Consider the following 18000-nt stretch of genomic DNA (forward strand, 5'->3'; position numbering starts at 1 on the left):
CCTGTTTCGCCCATCCCCCTCCTCAGCTAAAGTAGCCTGACTGAGCCTGTTTCGCCCCAACCCCCTCTTCAGCTGAAGTAGCTTGACTATCAGACACTTATTTCTTACTTGACACTAACTGCTAAACTTCTGAGAATATTTTGATAACAGTATTTTAATAATTCTAATTCATTCGGATGTATTTGTTTGAATACCCTCTACATGTTAAAAAAACATTTTTGAAAAGAATAGTTAACAATTTACTGTGGATATACATTTATATTCATAGATATTTAGAAATACTACAACTAAGCACACCAAGCAACAGTGGTAACAAGAAAAGCACCTCACATGAAATGGCTGGGAAGAAAATATGCAAGACTAGTAAATACCACTCTTGGTTCAGAAACAAACTATCATTCAGGTTTCATACAATGGTGTAAATATTACATTGAATTTGAAACCATATCTGAATTTGAAACAAAACTAAATTAAACTGAACTAGTGCTCCACATCTGTGTGCATGTGTTGTGGACCCTTCCGTTTGTAACAAGTGTTTGTTTTGTTTGCTTTGCTTAAATTCAATGAAACAAGCTTGATACATCCAAATAATACTCTAACAGCTGATGACCAGTATTATCTACTCTCAATGTGTTTTCTTCAGTCAGAAAAGTGATAGTTTAAAAAAATTAATCACGATAAAAAGTGCACTATTTAGGGGTGTACTAAATTAAAAATCGACACCACTTATTGTAATGCTTGTTCATTGTGTTTCTTCATTTGTAATGTTTGTTTTGTTTTTCAGTTTTGCTAAACGCACAAGTGCACTTAGTGCACTTTTTATCGTCGCTTTTGGTTACGTAACAACTGTTCGAACGGACTTATGACGTACGCGAGTGTAAAGAGGTGTCCCAATTCTTAGGGTGATGTTTCAAGCCCTACACCTTACCCCTACCCCTTATTGCTTCATTTGAAGGGCCAAGGGGTGGGCCGAGGGGTGTGCCGAGGGGTAGAAATGAGATGGGCTCGGCTTGGGGGCGGATCCCAGGGTGTCCCAAAATGGGACACCCTTGGTAGTTTTAGGAAGCACCAAAACCCCTGGTGGTTCCAGTGTAAAGCAACATAGGATAACAATGACAAAACAACCCAAATTTAATTTCTGAAAGATTTATTTGTTCCCATGACACACAGTCCACCAGCAAAAAGGAGGCGCTGCCAAATAAAAAAGTGTACGGGGGGGAAAAAATGTCTCATGTGTGTCAGAAATGTGGCCGATTGACTTGTGGCTCATGCTGTACGCCTTACCCAGTGATGTGTCAGGATTGTATACCGTACACTGTACAGTTTTTTGTTTTGCTCTAAATAAATCTTTCAGAGATTGAAATTCGGTTATTTTGTCTTTGTTATCCTACATTGGTTTAGGCTTAGAGTCTACATTATAAGCCTGCTGGAAATGGATTCAAGATGAAAAAAAAAAAAAAAAAAAAAAAAAAAGGATTGCTAAAATATAGTTCAATATACTATGAAAGTCAACCTGTTCAGCTACACATCCACATTAGGTCTGTGGCATATTTACTGTAGCTAAATGCTTCATTCCCACATACATACACATTTGCTTTTTTTTTTTTTCTTTCTTTCTCTATGTAGAGATAGAAAAAGACTCCGGTTTCCTCCCACATTCCTAAGACGTGCATGCTAGGCTGATTGATCATTCCAAATTGTCCGTAGGCGTGAGTAACAAACGACCACCATCAACGACCACAATAGATGTGCAAATTAGGATCAGATGATCCCTCTCTGGGCACAAAAGGTATATTCATCAACTGATCCCTCCTTGGGTTTTCTAGTGTTAAGTGATTGCTGCAATGAATCTCCTCTCAGTTGGGCATTCCCTCTTTTTTATTAGTTCAATTATTTCAAATTTCACAAAAAAATAACACAGAGCAACTGAGGCAATGTTTTGGTTTGGATCTCTAACTAATGTGAATACAGTTTAAAATCCGGGAATCCTCATTTTACAGGCATCTACACGTCTGTGAACTGACTGATCGATAAAACTGATTGTACCATCATATGACCATTTATTGCAATCAGATAGAGAACTTGCATGCAAGTCAGGAGCTGATTCTTGGCACATCAAATGATCCACTCACAATTGGATGCAGTTTCTAAATGGCTTGGAAAATAGCCCTGCATTGCAGATCCATGCTAGGTAGAAAAGAGGAAAGTAAAGGAAAGAGAGGAAGGAAATGACCACATGAGTAGACAGAGTAAAGAAAATGCTCTGTTGAAGAGGTATGCAGCAGATTTCATTGAGGCATACTGTAGGCCAAGGAAGAACCCAACGAACTTCTGGTTTCCACGAGGATGAGCTTCATGTGCAAAATGACATGGCCATTATTTCACAGTGTGACGCATAAATCGAAATGACACACTCAGTCATTTGGAGGATGTGGTTAAATATGACTAATGCTGTACCATTCTCGTTCATTACCGAACCAAGAAGATGCAGGTGCTTTTCATTTTAAAAATTACCTTATTCCTGAAATGACAGCACTTCCACTAAGTGACTGATCGGATATGATCGTACCACATTGAGTGCCCCCATTAAAAATGCCTGAGTGACTTTGTCTAAATGTGAGCTCTGGTGTAGCTAGCGACTAGTGTAGGCTAAGGCTAAAAGCATGAAGGAGTTGCTGCTCTCAATTCACTTCGCTATAATAAAAGGTTTTACGTCAGGTGGATAGCCCAAAACAGGGGTGATGTCTATAGAGGCAGTCGGACATCCAGGCATTTAATGACGTCACCAGCCACAACAAAGCGTCGCCATATTGACAGTGGGGCAAAAGACGAGTCACTTGTAATACAAACGCATTGAACTTTCGTCTTATTTGCCGTCTTTTTTCTATCGGAATGGCTAAAAGTTGCTGTGTTGCGGGTTGTTACACAAGGAAGAGTTCGGAGCCGCATTTGAAGTTCTTCATTCTTCCTCGCGAGAAGAAAAGGAGAAACAAATGGCTGAAAGCAATTAATCGAGGAACAGTAAAAGAAGACAGTTCCGTGGACTATTCTAGCCTGTGGAAGCCTAAATCCAAGCAAATTTACGTTTGCAGCCGACATTTTATTACTGGTGAGTAAACTTTAATCGATTATTTTTTGCCCCAATTAGCTGCTACAATTCAATAGACTATGCAGTGGTTATTATTACCGTAACTTAAATAATTAAATAACGCTTGGAGGTGAATTACCGTGTTCTGCCAAAATGTGCTACATCGGTGAAACGTCCTACACGAGTCGAATTTGACACCCAAAGTACTACCGTGCGCTCTAAACTTGTTATGTTAAGATGCATACAGGCAGAACGTACTAAAAAAACGCCTTAAGAAAATACGTAAACGTAGTTATATAAAATAAGGACGGTTTAAATACGCTACGTGACTAATGTGGTCAACTGCTTCAAAGCTAACCCAAAAAAAACAATGGTTAAAAGGATTAGAGGGTAATACATGCAAAAAGTATCTTAAAGGCAATGAAAAGGTTTTTTAAAAAATAAATAAAAACAAAAATAGTGAGTACTCGTCGCCTAGAATTGATAAAGGTCAACTTACTAGGTGACTTTATGAGGTAGTTGTAAATGTTTCCGAACTCCACTGCAGGACATTCCTTCGGATTGTTCATCCAGCAATCAGCTGCAAGTTTGTAAGGGCAAATTTCCAAGCCAATACACGGTAATTTTAAATTGTACCGCCTCCTCGCGTCTGTCGGCAGTGACTCGTGATAATAATAAGCTATGTTTAAGACGTTTTTATCAAAAAGATGCAAAACACACCTGAAATATATGAATTTCAGACGTTTGTCAATGGAATGTTTAGCTGCGCGTTCCCCCTTCGCAAAATGGCGACCCGTTACTAAGCGAGGTGACGTCATCGTGACATCACTCCCTCTATGGTGAGCAAGAAAACACATTATTTGATAGAAAAGTTTCCGAGGTACTTCCACTTTAATTCCCTATGTCTGCAAGCAACTTTCGTTTTCGAACTTCTCCATCTAAAACAACAGTGAAGCTGGAGTAACATTACTCATCACAATCCCTTAAAAAAGACAATTTGGAAATACTACATCCATCTGCCATCATCATGACTGGGGAGGACAACATGTTCATGAAGGCAGATGTGGAACCAAGCTCGTGCACCCACAAAGACCGGGTATTTTTGTAGCCATGTTGCCGCTATATTATGGAAGGTATATTCTTCCTATCCCTGCATTTTCATGTGTCCGGTGCTCAAAAAATACAAAAGCTAAAATCTTGCGCATGAAACGACTTGTTGCCTTTGATATAGTTATTACGATGATGTTTGTAATTATGATGATCTTTAATATTATTTACTACATCTACTGTATCTGTTGCTAGCCTGTTGCTAATCTGTACGTGTTGGATGGCACAATTATGTCAACGCATAAATGCATGTGTTACAAGTTTTTTGTTCGTTTGTTTACAGCTGGAAAACACTATTAGGCTAGGGAAGACGACTCGATGTGCCATGTGTCACTGTCGGAGGTTGGGTATTTCAGTCAAATGACATGAGTCAGACTGGAGTCACCAATTTTCGGAGATGTGTGCTTGATAGGCTAAAAATGAATGAAAAACGGGAGTCCTCATTGACTTGACAAGTCTTTAACATCTTTTTTAAGCATGCCTACAAATTCATTTTACAAATAATTTCTACTATTTCCTTGGATTTTCCATTAGTGAGGTTTATTACACATCTAATCATATGATACATATATACAAATACGATTTCATATTCTGTCCTATTTGTCTTTCAAACATGACTTCAAATAATCCAATACCCTCATTCAATTTCTGATACTCAGTTGTTCATTTAACTTTTGTGTGAGTCGCAAACAAGATTGTATAAGTTTCCATGATTTGAATAAAGTGATGTGTTGACTCCTTGAGGCCCATTGTGAATTAGCGACATTCCAAATCAAAGCAGCCCAAAGCTTCTTTTTTTTTCTTTAAACCATAGATGTTTGTTGTCCCTAATTTGCACCATACACACAATTATTCATCTTCCGTGCCAATCACCCTCATGATAGTCCAGGGGGTGCTAGAGCCTATCCCAGCAAACCATGGGGAGTAGACAGGGTACACCCAAAATTGGCTGCCAGTCAGTCGCAGGGCACACATAAAATGCATTTATTTCATCATTACTATTTCTTTTTTTTTTATTGATTATTACATTTTATTATTATTTCTTAACTTGATTTAGCATCTACTTGAAGGCGAAAACAAAAGTGAAAGATTTTTAAATCTGAACTCATTCACTGCCATTGACAGTGAAGTCATAGACATTAAATCCATTTCAACTGGAAGTGAGTGATCATGTTTCACTGTCACGGACGGCGAATGAGCGCTGCCAGCCCTCCCAATCAAAATGGATTGGATGCCTTTTTTTTTAATCTTTAATCCTTTATTCTTTTTAATTTTAGTGTGAGGGGGTTAAAATTTAGTGGGAACTTCACTAAACATGCTTGAATTTTGTCACAGTAACTTTGGACTCCCTTAAAACCTACTCCCACCAATCATCGATACAGAGGGTTTTCTCAATAGACTATCAAAGACAAAATTCCCCCGGAGAAAGGAAAGAATGCAAACGCACTGGAACACACATACTCGCAGACACACACCAACATACCTAGGCATGCACTCACAACCAAATCACACACTCACCTAGACAATTGTGCCCATCATGTGCCAAGCGGAAGCCATCATAGCATGTGCACCTGTAATTTCCTGGGATGTTGATGCACTCATGGACACAGCCACCGTTGTATTCGGTCGCACACTCATCGACATCTGCAAAAACAAAAAACAATAACAAAAGTAGGTATGAAAGAGGGCACTTTAACTGCTCAAACTTGTCATGGTCCACTTAGTACCTGATGGATTTTGGTAAAGGATTGGTGGCTCAAGTATAATTCAGCTAAGAATACAAAACTGCATATCTACAGTAGATACACTGCTGGCCAAAAGTGTTGGCGCCCCTGCAAATCTGTCAGATAATATTTAATTTCTCCCAGAAAATTAAAAATGCTTTGGTAATAATATCTTCATTTATTTTGCTTGCAATTAAAAAACACAAAAGAGAATGGGGAAAAAAATAAATCTTTATTATCTTACACAAAACTCCAAAAACTGGCTGGACAAAAGTATTGGCACCCTTTGAAAAATCATGTGATGCTTCTCTAATTTGTGTAGTTAACAACACCTGTTACTTACCTGTGGCACATAACAGGTGGTGGCAATAACTAAATCACACTTTCAGCCAGTTAAAATGGATTAAAGTTGACTCAACCTCTGTCCTGTGTCCTTGTGTGTACCACATTGAGCATGCAGAAAAGAAAGAAGACCAAATAACTGTCTGAGGACTTGATAACCAAAATTGTGAGGAAGCATGGCCAATCTCAAGGCCAGCAGTGTATCTACAATATGTAAGTACTAAGAGCAGAGGTAGGTAGTAAGGCATTACATTTAATCTGTTACATTTACACAGTGGCTTTACCAGTTTCATCAACGAGATGTCGCAACAATAAACACATGACTCCATTATACCAATCAGATGTTACAATTACAGTTTGCCCGATATATCTTTTTTTTTTTTTTTTTTTTTAATTTGATTTGATCGTTGTATATTGGAAGCTGTTGAAGCATTTATTTATTTATTTTTAATTGTATTTAATAATATACTTTCTTTAAAAAAAAAAAAAAAAAGTTTATCGGCTTACATAATCGGTTTTGGATATCGAAAATCGGATAAAACTTTTTTTTATATATTGGTATCTGAATCGGCATTTGAAAACCCCATGTCAGTCGACCTCAATTGACAATTTGACCACGCACAAGCTTCCAGTCAGAAGTCCTGCGATCAAATTGGCCTGTTCAATTATGCGGTGTCTTTAAACCATCGTGCAAAATAAACTATTTCACATAGAGAGCTGCCGTCAACTTTACTTGAAAGTATGGTTTTCAACCTCTCTCCTAATTTTTATTTGCACCAATAGACCACGGAAAAAACTGAGATATGATTGTTTTCATTTCATGGTAGGAAGGAAGGAAATATGTCTTCTCCACTATCAGGCGCTCATGCTCTTTGGGAGGTAATGTTTCTGTTCTGTTGATTTTTCTAGTCTGAATTCAATGATTTTTGTCAATATTTTTGACCTAATGTGGTCATTTAATAGGTTATAGTACAATATAGTAATAACAGTTCATATAGAGTTCAGAGAGAGTGCTTTATTATTACTATGCCAACAATACTCGAAAACATAGTTTTCAGCTCCTCTCCTAATTTTTATTTGGTAATGATAGACAACAGAAAAATGGATATATGATTGTTTTAATTTTATGGTAGGAAATGTTTCCTCCAGTAGAGGGCATTCATGCTCTTTGGAACGATGAAGTTTGTGCTCTGCAGATCTTCTGGTCGGGATTTTTGTTAACATTTTTGTCTTAATATGGTAGTTTAATAGTTTATAGTACAGTATAACAATAACAGTTCATATAGAGTTTAGAGAGAGTGCTTCATTATTATGCCAAAAACACTCAAAAACGCTGTTTTCAACCATTCTCCTAATCTTTATTTGGCACTGATGGACCACGGAAAATCGGAGATATGATTGTTTTAATTTCATGGTAGGAAATGTTTTCTCCACTAGAGGGTGATGTTTTTTCCTGTAGATTTTTTTTGTCGGAATTCAATTATTTTTGTTTATTGTTTTGGCCGAATATTTTCATTTAATAGTTTATAGTACAGTATAATAATAGCATTTTATCTAGATGATGTTGTGCTGAGAAAAAAATATATAATTGTTAAAAAAAAATTAAAAAAATTAAGCAGTTCCCCATAATGTTACTCATTACTTGAGTATTTATTTCACCAAAGACTTTTTTTCACTTGAACCTTTTGAGTTTTGAGTAAATTTTGAGTAAATTACTTTTTTTACTTGAGTAATATAATTTTGAAGTATTAATACTCTTGCTTGAGTAAAAAAAACTCTACCCACCTCTGACTATGGGAATATTTTAAAAAATTCCAGTTGTAAAATTAAAATTGCAAAGGAGAAAATGATGCATTTTTATATAAAGAATTAACAACACAAAGTTTGTTCATAGTGTGACAACTTGAGAATTGTGTCACATAAACACGGAGCAGAAGTTGACGTTTACAGAAAGATGGCAGATTAGTTTGACACTGAGAGTGAGGTTGTCTGTTATGGTTATAATGATGGTTGTAGGGCCCCACTGAGTAGACCAGAACACGATGGATTGCGAACAGTGTGCACAAGCACTCAGCACTTGCTGGCCCATTTAGGCTCTATGATCCTGGTCGTTCAGCTTCTCTTTGAGGCTGCCGCTCTCAAGGCTTAATTGGACTTGACAGCAGAGGGATGGGACCAAGACAAAGAACACTCTCTGCTCACCGAGTCTCTTCTTCCCACACATCAGCGGAATTCACCAAGCTCAGCACAAAATCACCCGTCATTTGCCCACTTCTCTTTTAACACACACATTTTCAGTCGATTCTCCTCCATTCCTTTTGTGCAGTTTTCAGGCTTGCAAAGTCGCAACAGCAAGGTGTGAACAAACTAAGAATACTGACAGCGATACCTCTACTTACGAAATTAATTGGTTCTGGAAGTAGTTTCGTAACTTGAAAATTTTGTAAGTAGAGTCACGTTTTCCATGTAAATGCCCTATTTCGTTCAAAGCCCCCCAAAATTCAGGCATACATCTATTATAAAGTATAAAAATGCATCAAAACAACAAATGCATGTTAGTTACACTATTACACAATAAACATTAAGATTAAGGATCCGCCATCTCCTCTGTGGAGGGGCTATCTTTCAGCTGCAGCCTCCTGACTATTAAGACATCAGAGTTGTGCATAATGTAAAAAAACAAGAATAAAGAATAAAAGTTGATACACTCATGTAAAGCTGTTGCAACACGAGGGGCGAATGAAAGGGATGCTAGGATACACACATACAGTAGAGGTCCCTCTTAGCCAATTGGATGCCAGTAATGCAAGGCAATTGTCAATGACAGAGCACCTATAAGTACGTTACGTTCAGTAAACTGCGAGTACCAGCGATGCTGTATTTTTGCCTTTCATATCCTGAAACTTCTTCCATAATAAGAGGCAATATTTTCCCGTTGAGGCATGTCTTAACCTGAAAATTCTGTATGTAGAGACGTTTCTAAGCAGAGGTACCACTCTACTATGACTTTCAGTAGACTACCTTCCAAATAATAATACCAAATAAAACTTTATTTCAACTTTTAATGCCTACACCTAGTATAAATGACCTTCATGTGAAAGACTGTTGCACAAAGTGTGTACGTATGCAAATCACACATTTCTTAGAGAAATGATAAGGGAAAAAAATAATGTTTAAACTAGGGCTGTCAAAATTATCGCGTTAACGGGCGTTAATTAATTTTTTTAATTAATCACGTTAAAATATTTGACGCAATTAACGCACTCCCCCCGCTCAGACAGATTTAAATGACAGTACAGTGAACTGCTTGTTAATTGTGTTTTATGGAGTTTTGCCGCCCTCTGCTGGCGCTTGGGTGCGACTGATTTTACAGGCTTCAGCATCCATGAGCATTGTGTAAGTAATTATTGACATCAACAATGGTGGGCTCCTAGTTTATTTTTTGATTGAAAATTTTACAAATTTTATTAAAACGAAAACATTAAGAGGGGTTTTAATATAAAATTTCTATAACTTGTACTAACATTTTTCTTTTAAGAACTACAAGTCTTTCAATCCATGGATCGCTGTAACAGAATGTTAATAATGTTAATGCCATCTTGTTGATTTATTGTTATAATCAGGGGTGCACATATTTTTTTTGCCCAGGTTCTCAGAGGAGGACCTGGAGATGTGACTTGGTCCTCTTTGAGCTTGAGAGCCGACCCGCCTGATGCGATAAAATTATGACAAGCTTTACTTAGAGCCAATTAACTTATTAATTACATTAACAATTAATGCTTGATTAACATCAACTTGCACAACAAAATTGCCATTACTTTAAAGTGAAATGTAAAGAAATAAACATAAAAGCACCAATCCAAAATAAAGGGCATTATGCAGCTCCCACATTAACTCCAAGCCTTTGTAAAAGTGGGATGTCCTCCTCATAAGACCTCATTCAACGTGCATGTTTAGCTTTGTAAAATGCGAACAAAAACACGTTTGTCAGTGCATGGCGCTGTTTTCATTACCTTTATTCCACCACTTGTCCATAGGGCGAGAGCGGTCCTGTCTGACATCGATAGTTTGCTTGCCACATGCTCTGTTTTTTTCGTGCTTTTCAAAGTTTGGATGGCTGAAATTCTTTGACCCTACAAAAAATGCGTTGCTCTTATCAGCGACATTGGGATTCTCACGGCACATTTTGTACCGCATTTCCATGCGAGCATCATTTACTTCTAGCCATGGTACCTCCTGCAGCCACTTTTCAGCAAAAGTCTTTTTTTCCCGGTAGCTCCGGTGACGTCTCTGTCGTCTGTCTGTCTTTTGACGGGGGAACACGAAATAATTACTCAGTAGGGCCTGCCTCTTCGACATTTTGAGAAGTTATTTTCTCGTGTCCGCCGCAAATACAGTGGTCAGCCATCGGTACGCAAAAGCGTATGGAAGCCGTTGAGGGCCAGCGCGTTTGTCTACGTCCAGTACGGATATAATGTATATATCCATCTTGTGTCTTATCTTAATAATTTAGAGAAAAATATGGCATATTTTATAGATGGTTTGAATTGCGATTAATTGCGATTAATTGCGATTAATTAATTTTTAAGCTGTAATTAACTCGATTAAAAATTTTAATCGTTTGACAGCCCTAGTTTAAACACAAAATATGGCCCTGCTTACCATTGTTGTTAATCTTACTTTAAAAAAAGTAATTAGTTACAGTTACAAATTACTTCTCTAAAAAAGTAATTTAGTACCTGAATTACCTAATTGAAAGAGTCATTAATTACTCAGTAAAGTAACTGACGTTACCTTTCTTGTTCTACACATTATTACATTATACATTTTATAACATCTTTCACATTAAAGATGTTTATATTAACTGATTGAATTGAACCGAACTTTTCATACCTACCCCCCCAAAAAAAAAAAAAAAAAAATGTAGGTCACACCTTTGACATTTTTTTAATTTCAACCAATATAAGTGTATAGACAAGTTTCCAAGGTACTTCCGCTTTATTTCCGCATTTCAGCTCACGAGTTCGGTTTTACACTATCTCCATCCAAAACAACAGTGGAACTGGAGTAACATTACTCATCAAAATCCCTCAAAAAAGACCATTTGGAAATACGACATCCATCTGCCATCATCACGACATGGGAGGACAACATGTTCATGAAGGCAGATGTGGAGCCAAGCCTGGGCCACCACAAAGACCGGGAGTTTATGTAGCCATGTTGCCACTAGTGTTGTAGAACGTATGTTCTTCTTATCCCTGCATTTTCATGTGTCCGGTGCTCAAAAAAATACTAAAGCTAAAATCTTGCGTATGAAACGACTTGTTGTCTTTGATATTGTTATTACGATGATGATTGTAATTTGTTTAATATTATTTATTACAACTACTTTACTGCTGTGGCTGCAACACATGCTATCTGCTGCCAGCCTGTTGCTAATCAGTACGTGTAGGATGGCACAATTATGTCAACGCATAAATTCAACGTTGTTTTTAGGCAAGGGAAGACAAATTGATGTGCCTCACAACAACACTTACTGTTAGAGATGTCCCGATCCGATATTTGGATCGGACGCCGATATGGGCAAAAAATGCACATCGGTATCGGATCGGCCGACACGGAAAAATCCCGATCCAGACTTCCGATCCAGTTTTTTTTCGAAAGTCCAGTCTGGGTTTTCCAGCGCACCGATTTACATAATCCATTCCAGTTTTTGCTTCAATTTCCCTAATATCCGGTCCGCATTTTACGGCACACCTTCAACACACTACATTACCGTCTCCCAATTTACCGAGAGACTTTATCGGTAAAAATGTCAGCTGTGTTGGGATCATTTCACCTTAAAGGACGACAAAGACGAAGAGGCAGAGTGCAACATATGCCACAATAAAGTCAAGCGTGATGGTAAAGCTGTAAGAAGTTTTAATACAACCAACCTAATCAAGCATTTAGCGAAATACCATGAGGAGTATGTTAAGAAAACCGAAGACAAAAAGAAAGGTCCTTCGCAACCAACACTGGCAGAAACTTTTGCTATTCGTGACAAACTGGCACTCGACAGTCCCAAAGCGCAGGGAATAACAAGAGTCACTGCAAGAAGAAGAATCAAGAATTCATTCTGGATGACGAGCCATTTCTCTCGTGAGTAAAAACGCACCATACAACACTTATGCTGCATTCCAGAGAAGTGGGAAGTCGGATTTATCCCACTCGGATGGTACCAGTTCCGACCTCAAAGCGTTCCAAGCAAATGTAAACAACAAAGATGGCGGATCGCGACGAGGTGTTTTTTATTTTGGCCATCCAAAGACATTTTGACCTCCAGCGAACCTGCCTTCCTATAAGTGATCAAATAGTAGAGAAAAAAACGACGGCTGCGTTATAGCCCACAATGTAAACTGCCTTTTTTTAGTTACATCCTTTGCTGATCGTCAATATAAAATCATAGCACAACAAAGATAATTCACTGTATGAGGAAAAAAAATACATGGCGTCTCAAATAAACTTGATTTACTTCATTATTGTATTATCATTCGTTTTCTTGAGCGCCATTTTGTCCAGTGACGTCAGATTGAAACAACTTGGAAGTCGGGGTAGTTATCTTTTCTCCGACTTCGCGACTTGGACCTCCTAGTTCGAGTGTTGTTCCAATGATATTTTCCTAGTCGGAGGTCGGAAACATGCCCTGACGTCATTCCATCCTTGAGCGATTCTGCCGTGGAAGATTCGAGAACGATTCACAAACATCCAAATTCCGATTATTGCGTTGCATTGCGTCCCGAGAGTAAACATGCTTGTCTAATAGATATCATATGTATGTAGAACTAGATGCAAAATACAGACTCGACAGCGTGGGCAACACATGCATTGAAAACTAGGTGCGTTAGTAAACAGCCGCCATCTTAAAGCAGGAGACTACCCTTGTAGGCTGTTGTAGTGAACCTTCCAAGCAAACCTAATTAACTTTTTATCTAAAATACTCCTAAATCGGCAAAATCTCGACTTGAATCTATCTTCAAAACAGTTTTAAAACTTTCACATGTCAAAAGTAGACAGAAGGGAAATTATGGAATAACGGGAGCAATTTTAACAACTTTAACAGTTGATTCGCAAAATTAAATTAATTGAATGTAGTTTAAAGCTGCTGATACAGAATGGGGACTTGAGTAGTTTATTTACTGTTTTAAAATGTTAACTTGAAACTGAAATAGTCGTTTATTTAAACCTGAGAGGCTTTTTATACAATTTTTGTAACTAATCCACGAAACATTAAAAGCATCTAATAGCTTGGGGGATTTGTGGGATTTTCTACTGACAGTTTACAATATTATTTGCACGTTTTACTGTCTGACTATGCTATTTCTGTTTGTTATTTATAATCTTTTGTGTTTCTCACTGAATAAACAGGTCATTTTCTTGTTACCAACCATCGTATGTTATTCAAACTCACCTAATTCAGCTGGCTAGTTGTTATTAAGAGTACTAAAACCCTTTTCAACATGAGTCAGACAACTAAGTAAGGAGGCTAAATAACTTTAAACTTTAATACATGCTCAGATAGGCCGGTATCGGTATCGGCCAGTATCGGTATCAGATCGGAAGTGCAAAACAATATCGGTATCGGATCGGAAGTGCAAAAACCTGGATCGGGACATCCCTACTTACTGTACGTCGATGGATGGATGGAAAAAATTGTAGACCTGCACCAGGCTGGGAAGACTGAATCTGCAATAGGTAAAATGCTTGGTGTAAAGAAATCAACTGTCTAATCAATTATTAGAAAATGGAAGACATACAAGACCACTGATAATCTCCCTCGATCTGGGGCTCCATGCAAGATCTCACCCCGTGGCGTCAAAATGATATCAAGAACGGTGAGCAAAAATCCCAGAACCACACGGGGGGACCTAGTGAATGACCTACAGAGAGCTGGTACCACAGTAACAAAAGCTACCATTAGTAACACAATGCGCCGCCAGAGACTCAAATCCTGCACTGCCAGACGTGTCCCCATGCTGAAGAAAGTACACGTCCAGGCCCGTCTGCGTTTCGCTAAAGAGCATTTGGATGATCCAGAAGAGGACTGGGAGAATGTGTTATAGTTAGATGAAACCATAATAGAACTTTTTGGTAGAAACACAGGTTCTCGTGTTTGGAGGAGAAAGAATACTGAATTGCATCCGAACAACACCATACCCACTGTGAAGCATGGGGGTGGAAACATCATGCATTGGGGCTGTTTTTCTGCAAAGGGACCAGGACGACTGATCTGTGTAAAGTAAAGAATGAATGGGGCCATGTATCAAGAGATTTTGAGTGAAAATCTCTTTCCATCAGCAAGGGCATTGAGGATGAGAAGTGGCTGGGTCTTTCAGCATGACAATGATCCCAAACACACAGCCAGGGCAACAAAGGAGTGGCTTCACAAGAAGCATTTCAAGGTCCTGGAGTGGCCTAGCCAGTCTCCAGATCTCAATAGAAAACCTGTGGAGGGAGTGAAAGTCTGTGTTGCCCAACGACAGCCCCAAAACATCACTGTTTTAGAGGAGATCTGCATGTAGGAATGTGCCAAAATACCAGCAACAGTGTGTGAAAAGCTTGTGAACAGTCACAGAAAACGTTTGGCCTCTATTATTGCCAATAAAGGGTACATAACAAAGTATTGAGATGAACTTTTGGAATTGACCAAATACTTATTTTCCACCATGATTTGCAAATAAATTCTTTAAAAATCAAACAATGTGATTTTCTGTTTTTTTTTCCACATTCTGTCTCTCATGGTTGAAGTTTACCCATGTTGACAATTACAGGCCTCTCTAATATTTTCAAGAGGGAGAACTTGCACAATTAGTGGTTGACTAAATACTTATTTGCCCCACTGTACAATCTTTTAGGTCAGTGGTTCATAACCTTGTTGGTGCTACCGAACCCCACCAGTTTCATATGCGCATTCACCGAACCCTACTTTAGTGTTAAATAAAATATGTTTTTTTTTTTTTCAAATTCAAGACATAGAGTTTTTCTACTGGTGCACAAAATAAACCGTTCACAACAAAACTAACATAGTGCATGAATCCACAACAAATTACATACCTGCTTTGCGATCAGGTACGCAACTTAATATGATGTTGTGGGGATCTGTTTGTTAATGGGTACAAATCAAAGAGCAAGCAGAGTGGCCTCATCTTCAAATTTGGCTCTGATCACCTTAGAATTCAGCAAACGTTGTGTTCTTATATTCCCCATCTCCATGTAGCTTCTCGAAGTGTTCCTTTAGTTTTGCCTGTGCGAGGCTAGAGTTGCTCAACTTGGCATTGCAAATCATGTAGCTAGGATGCTGACTCCCATCCCGTTCTGTGATACATGAGAATCTATATTGTAAATATTTGTCCGACCACCTTCTTTTTGCTCGACATAGTTAGTATGGATTAAAATATGAAGAAAGTAATTATACGACGTACTACGCTGACTTTCAGACGTTGTATAATTCCTGAGTGCACTAAATTCTTCGCAGCACTGACTGGCCAAGCAATGTCACGTGATCATCTGCAGCCAGTGACGGCCAAGCGGGGCACGCCATCGCGTATAGTCATGATGAGTCGGTGTGCCTTGACCTCAGTGGTCGAGGCTCCACCGAACCCCTGAGACCGACTCACCAAACCCCTAGGGTTCGATCGAACCGAGTTTAAGAACCACTGTCCAAACTATTTCACATTGGGCCGCGATGGGTGCTGCTGGATATCTTTCCAACAAAACAAGATGACACCTTTTCACCAATCTGGTGTCTTTCAAGTATAATCAGTTGATCGCAATCGGGTGCTGCTTGCTTTAGCAGAAACTTAATTGGTTAAACTGTCTGTGCTCAATTGGTAGGGCAAAATCCAGGACCCACAGCAGCCCTTGAGGACCAGTTTGGACAACCGTGAGGTAGATCCTTGGTTTAAAGCGCATCCTTAACTTTTTGTCTGCAGCTGGTTTCGATCTAGAGCATATGGCGAGGTAGATCCATACAAGCACTTTGAAGCTAGACGCTGTTCAAAACAATCCAGTTCCAACCATATATATATATAGGCGCTTTCAGGAGTTCACGCACAGCACAGAAAGTCTCGGAGTCTCATCTACCTCATGCTGAATCCATTTTTGGAGATTCCGTTGGTTCCTCTAGTTTGACTTTGCAGTTTTAACTTTTTCAACACACTGCTTACTTTAGCCGCACTTCATGTTGTTCTGTCTAAACCGGAAGTTCGGAGCAGAAATGATCAAAGATGGCGTCGCCCAGGTTTTGCTCAGGAAACTCGTCTATATAAGATTACTTAAATAATCAATAGCTGCAGCCCTACAAGTGTGGCCTACCTAAATCAAATTGTAATGTCACATAGGTAGACGAGTCTCTAATATAATTATGTTTTTTTCCTTATTAATTATATATACAAAAAAATAAAATTCAACCTTTTATGTATTTATTTACTTATTTATTTATTTATTTAAATATGAACAAATAAAATTCTAAATGTGTCAGCACAGTGGTTGAGTGGTTAGCACATCCACCTAACAGTTTTGAGATAAAGGGTTCAAAGGGCCTTGCTGTGTAGAGTTTGCATGTTCTTCCCCTACCTACGTGGGTTTTCTTCGAGAAATCTAGTCTTCTTCCACCCTCCAAAAATATGCATGGTAAGATTAATGGACACTCCAAGTTGTCCCTAGGTATAAGTGTGTGCCTAAATGGTTGTTTGTTTCCTAGTGCCCTGCGATTGGCAAGTATAAATTCATAAATTGTTAATCAAAAAAACATATTAATAGAATTAAAACGATTTAAACCATCAATTGGTGAACAACCAGCAACTCTGAAGCTGCAAGAAGACTGGACATAATTGATGCCAGTCAGCACAACCATTGTCCTGAAGAGGAAACGACTGATGTACTAAAAAAACATTAAGTGAAAACAACCTCAATTGACAACACATTTTGAGATCTATAAAGGTCTTTAAAAAATATGAATGATGAAAACAGCCTTGAGAGAAAAGGAGTGACACTATGAGAAGCTGCTGTTTGTAGAAGGCTTTACGATCAAAACGAAGCAGATGCAAGCTATTCATGAACAAGATAAATAGGAAGGCTGAGCTTCACTTTGCAGAAAGCGAGAAAGTCCAGAAAAACATACTTTAAATCTCTAAAATACATGCTTATCTTTGAATCACAGAGGTGGTAAAATAGTTTGAACTTGCGTTGTTTCTTCTAAGACGTGCCTACAAAAATTCATTGCTAATAAATACTGTAACAACAGACACAAGGTAAACGTTGCAGTCTACAGAAACATTTTATCTACAAATGTAAAGAAAGATGAAACCAAGCTACCTGGTGAGATAACTACTAACCCAAAACACAGGAGTTCAACATCTCAAAGGTTTTGGACCAACTAAGTCAATTCCCAGATTTAAACGCTGTAGAGCATGCAATTTACCTAAGGAGGAAAAAGAAGTGAATAACACCCAGAGGTGGGTGGTAACACGTTACATTCACTTAGTTATGTTTACTTAAGTAACTTTCTGAGAAAAATGAACTTTTAAGCGTTGTTTTACCATACCATACTTTTTTACTTTTACTTGAGTACATTTGTGAAGAAGAAACGCCACTCTTACTACGCTACTTTAGGCTGCACAAGGGTCATAACTTTTTTTCCCTCTCTTTATTTTTACCAGCACAGTGGCTCACCCAGTCTCGCAATCATACGCAGCAACA

The 18000-nt window shown here is 38.3% G+C and overlaps 1 protein-coding gene across 4 annotated transcripts in view; it reads right to left on the minus strand.

Annotated features, from left to right (window-relative positions):
- Positions 1 to 18000, minus strand: part of scube3 (signal peptide, CUB domain, EGF-like 3) — a 262184-nt gene that overhangs the window by 156573 nt on the left and 87611 nt on the right. For all 4 annotated transcript variants that reach the window (XM_057817169.1, XM_057817160.1, XM_057817150.1 and 1 more), the window contains exon 3: positions 5714 to 5839. In XM_057817169.1, the coding sequence (XP_057673152.1) occupies positions 5714 to 5839 (126 nt within the window). The remainder of the gene's footprint in view (positions 1 to 5713; positions 5840 to 18000) is intronic.

This window comes from Corythoichthys intestinalis, chromosome 2 (genome assembly GCF_030265065.1).
Source record: "Corythoichthys intestinalis isolate RoL2023-P3 chromosome 2, ASM3026506v1, whole genome shotgun sequence".
Lineage (NCBI taxonomy): Eukaryota > Metazoa > Chordata > Actinopteri > Syngnathiformes > Syngnathidae > Corythoichthys > Corythoichthys intestinalis.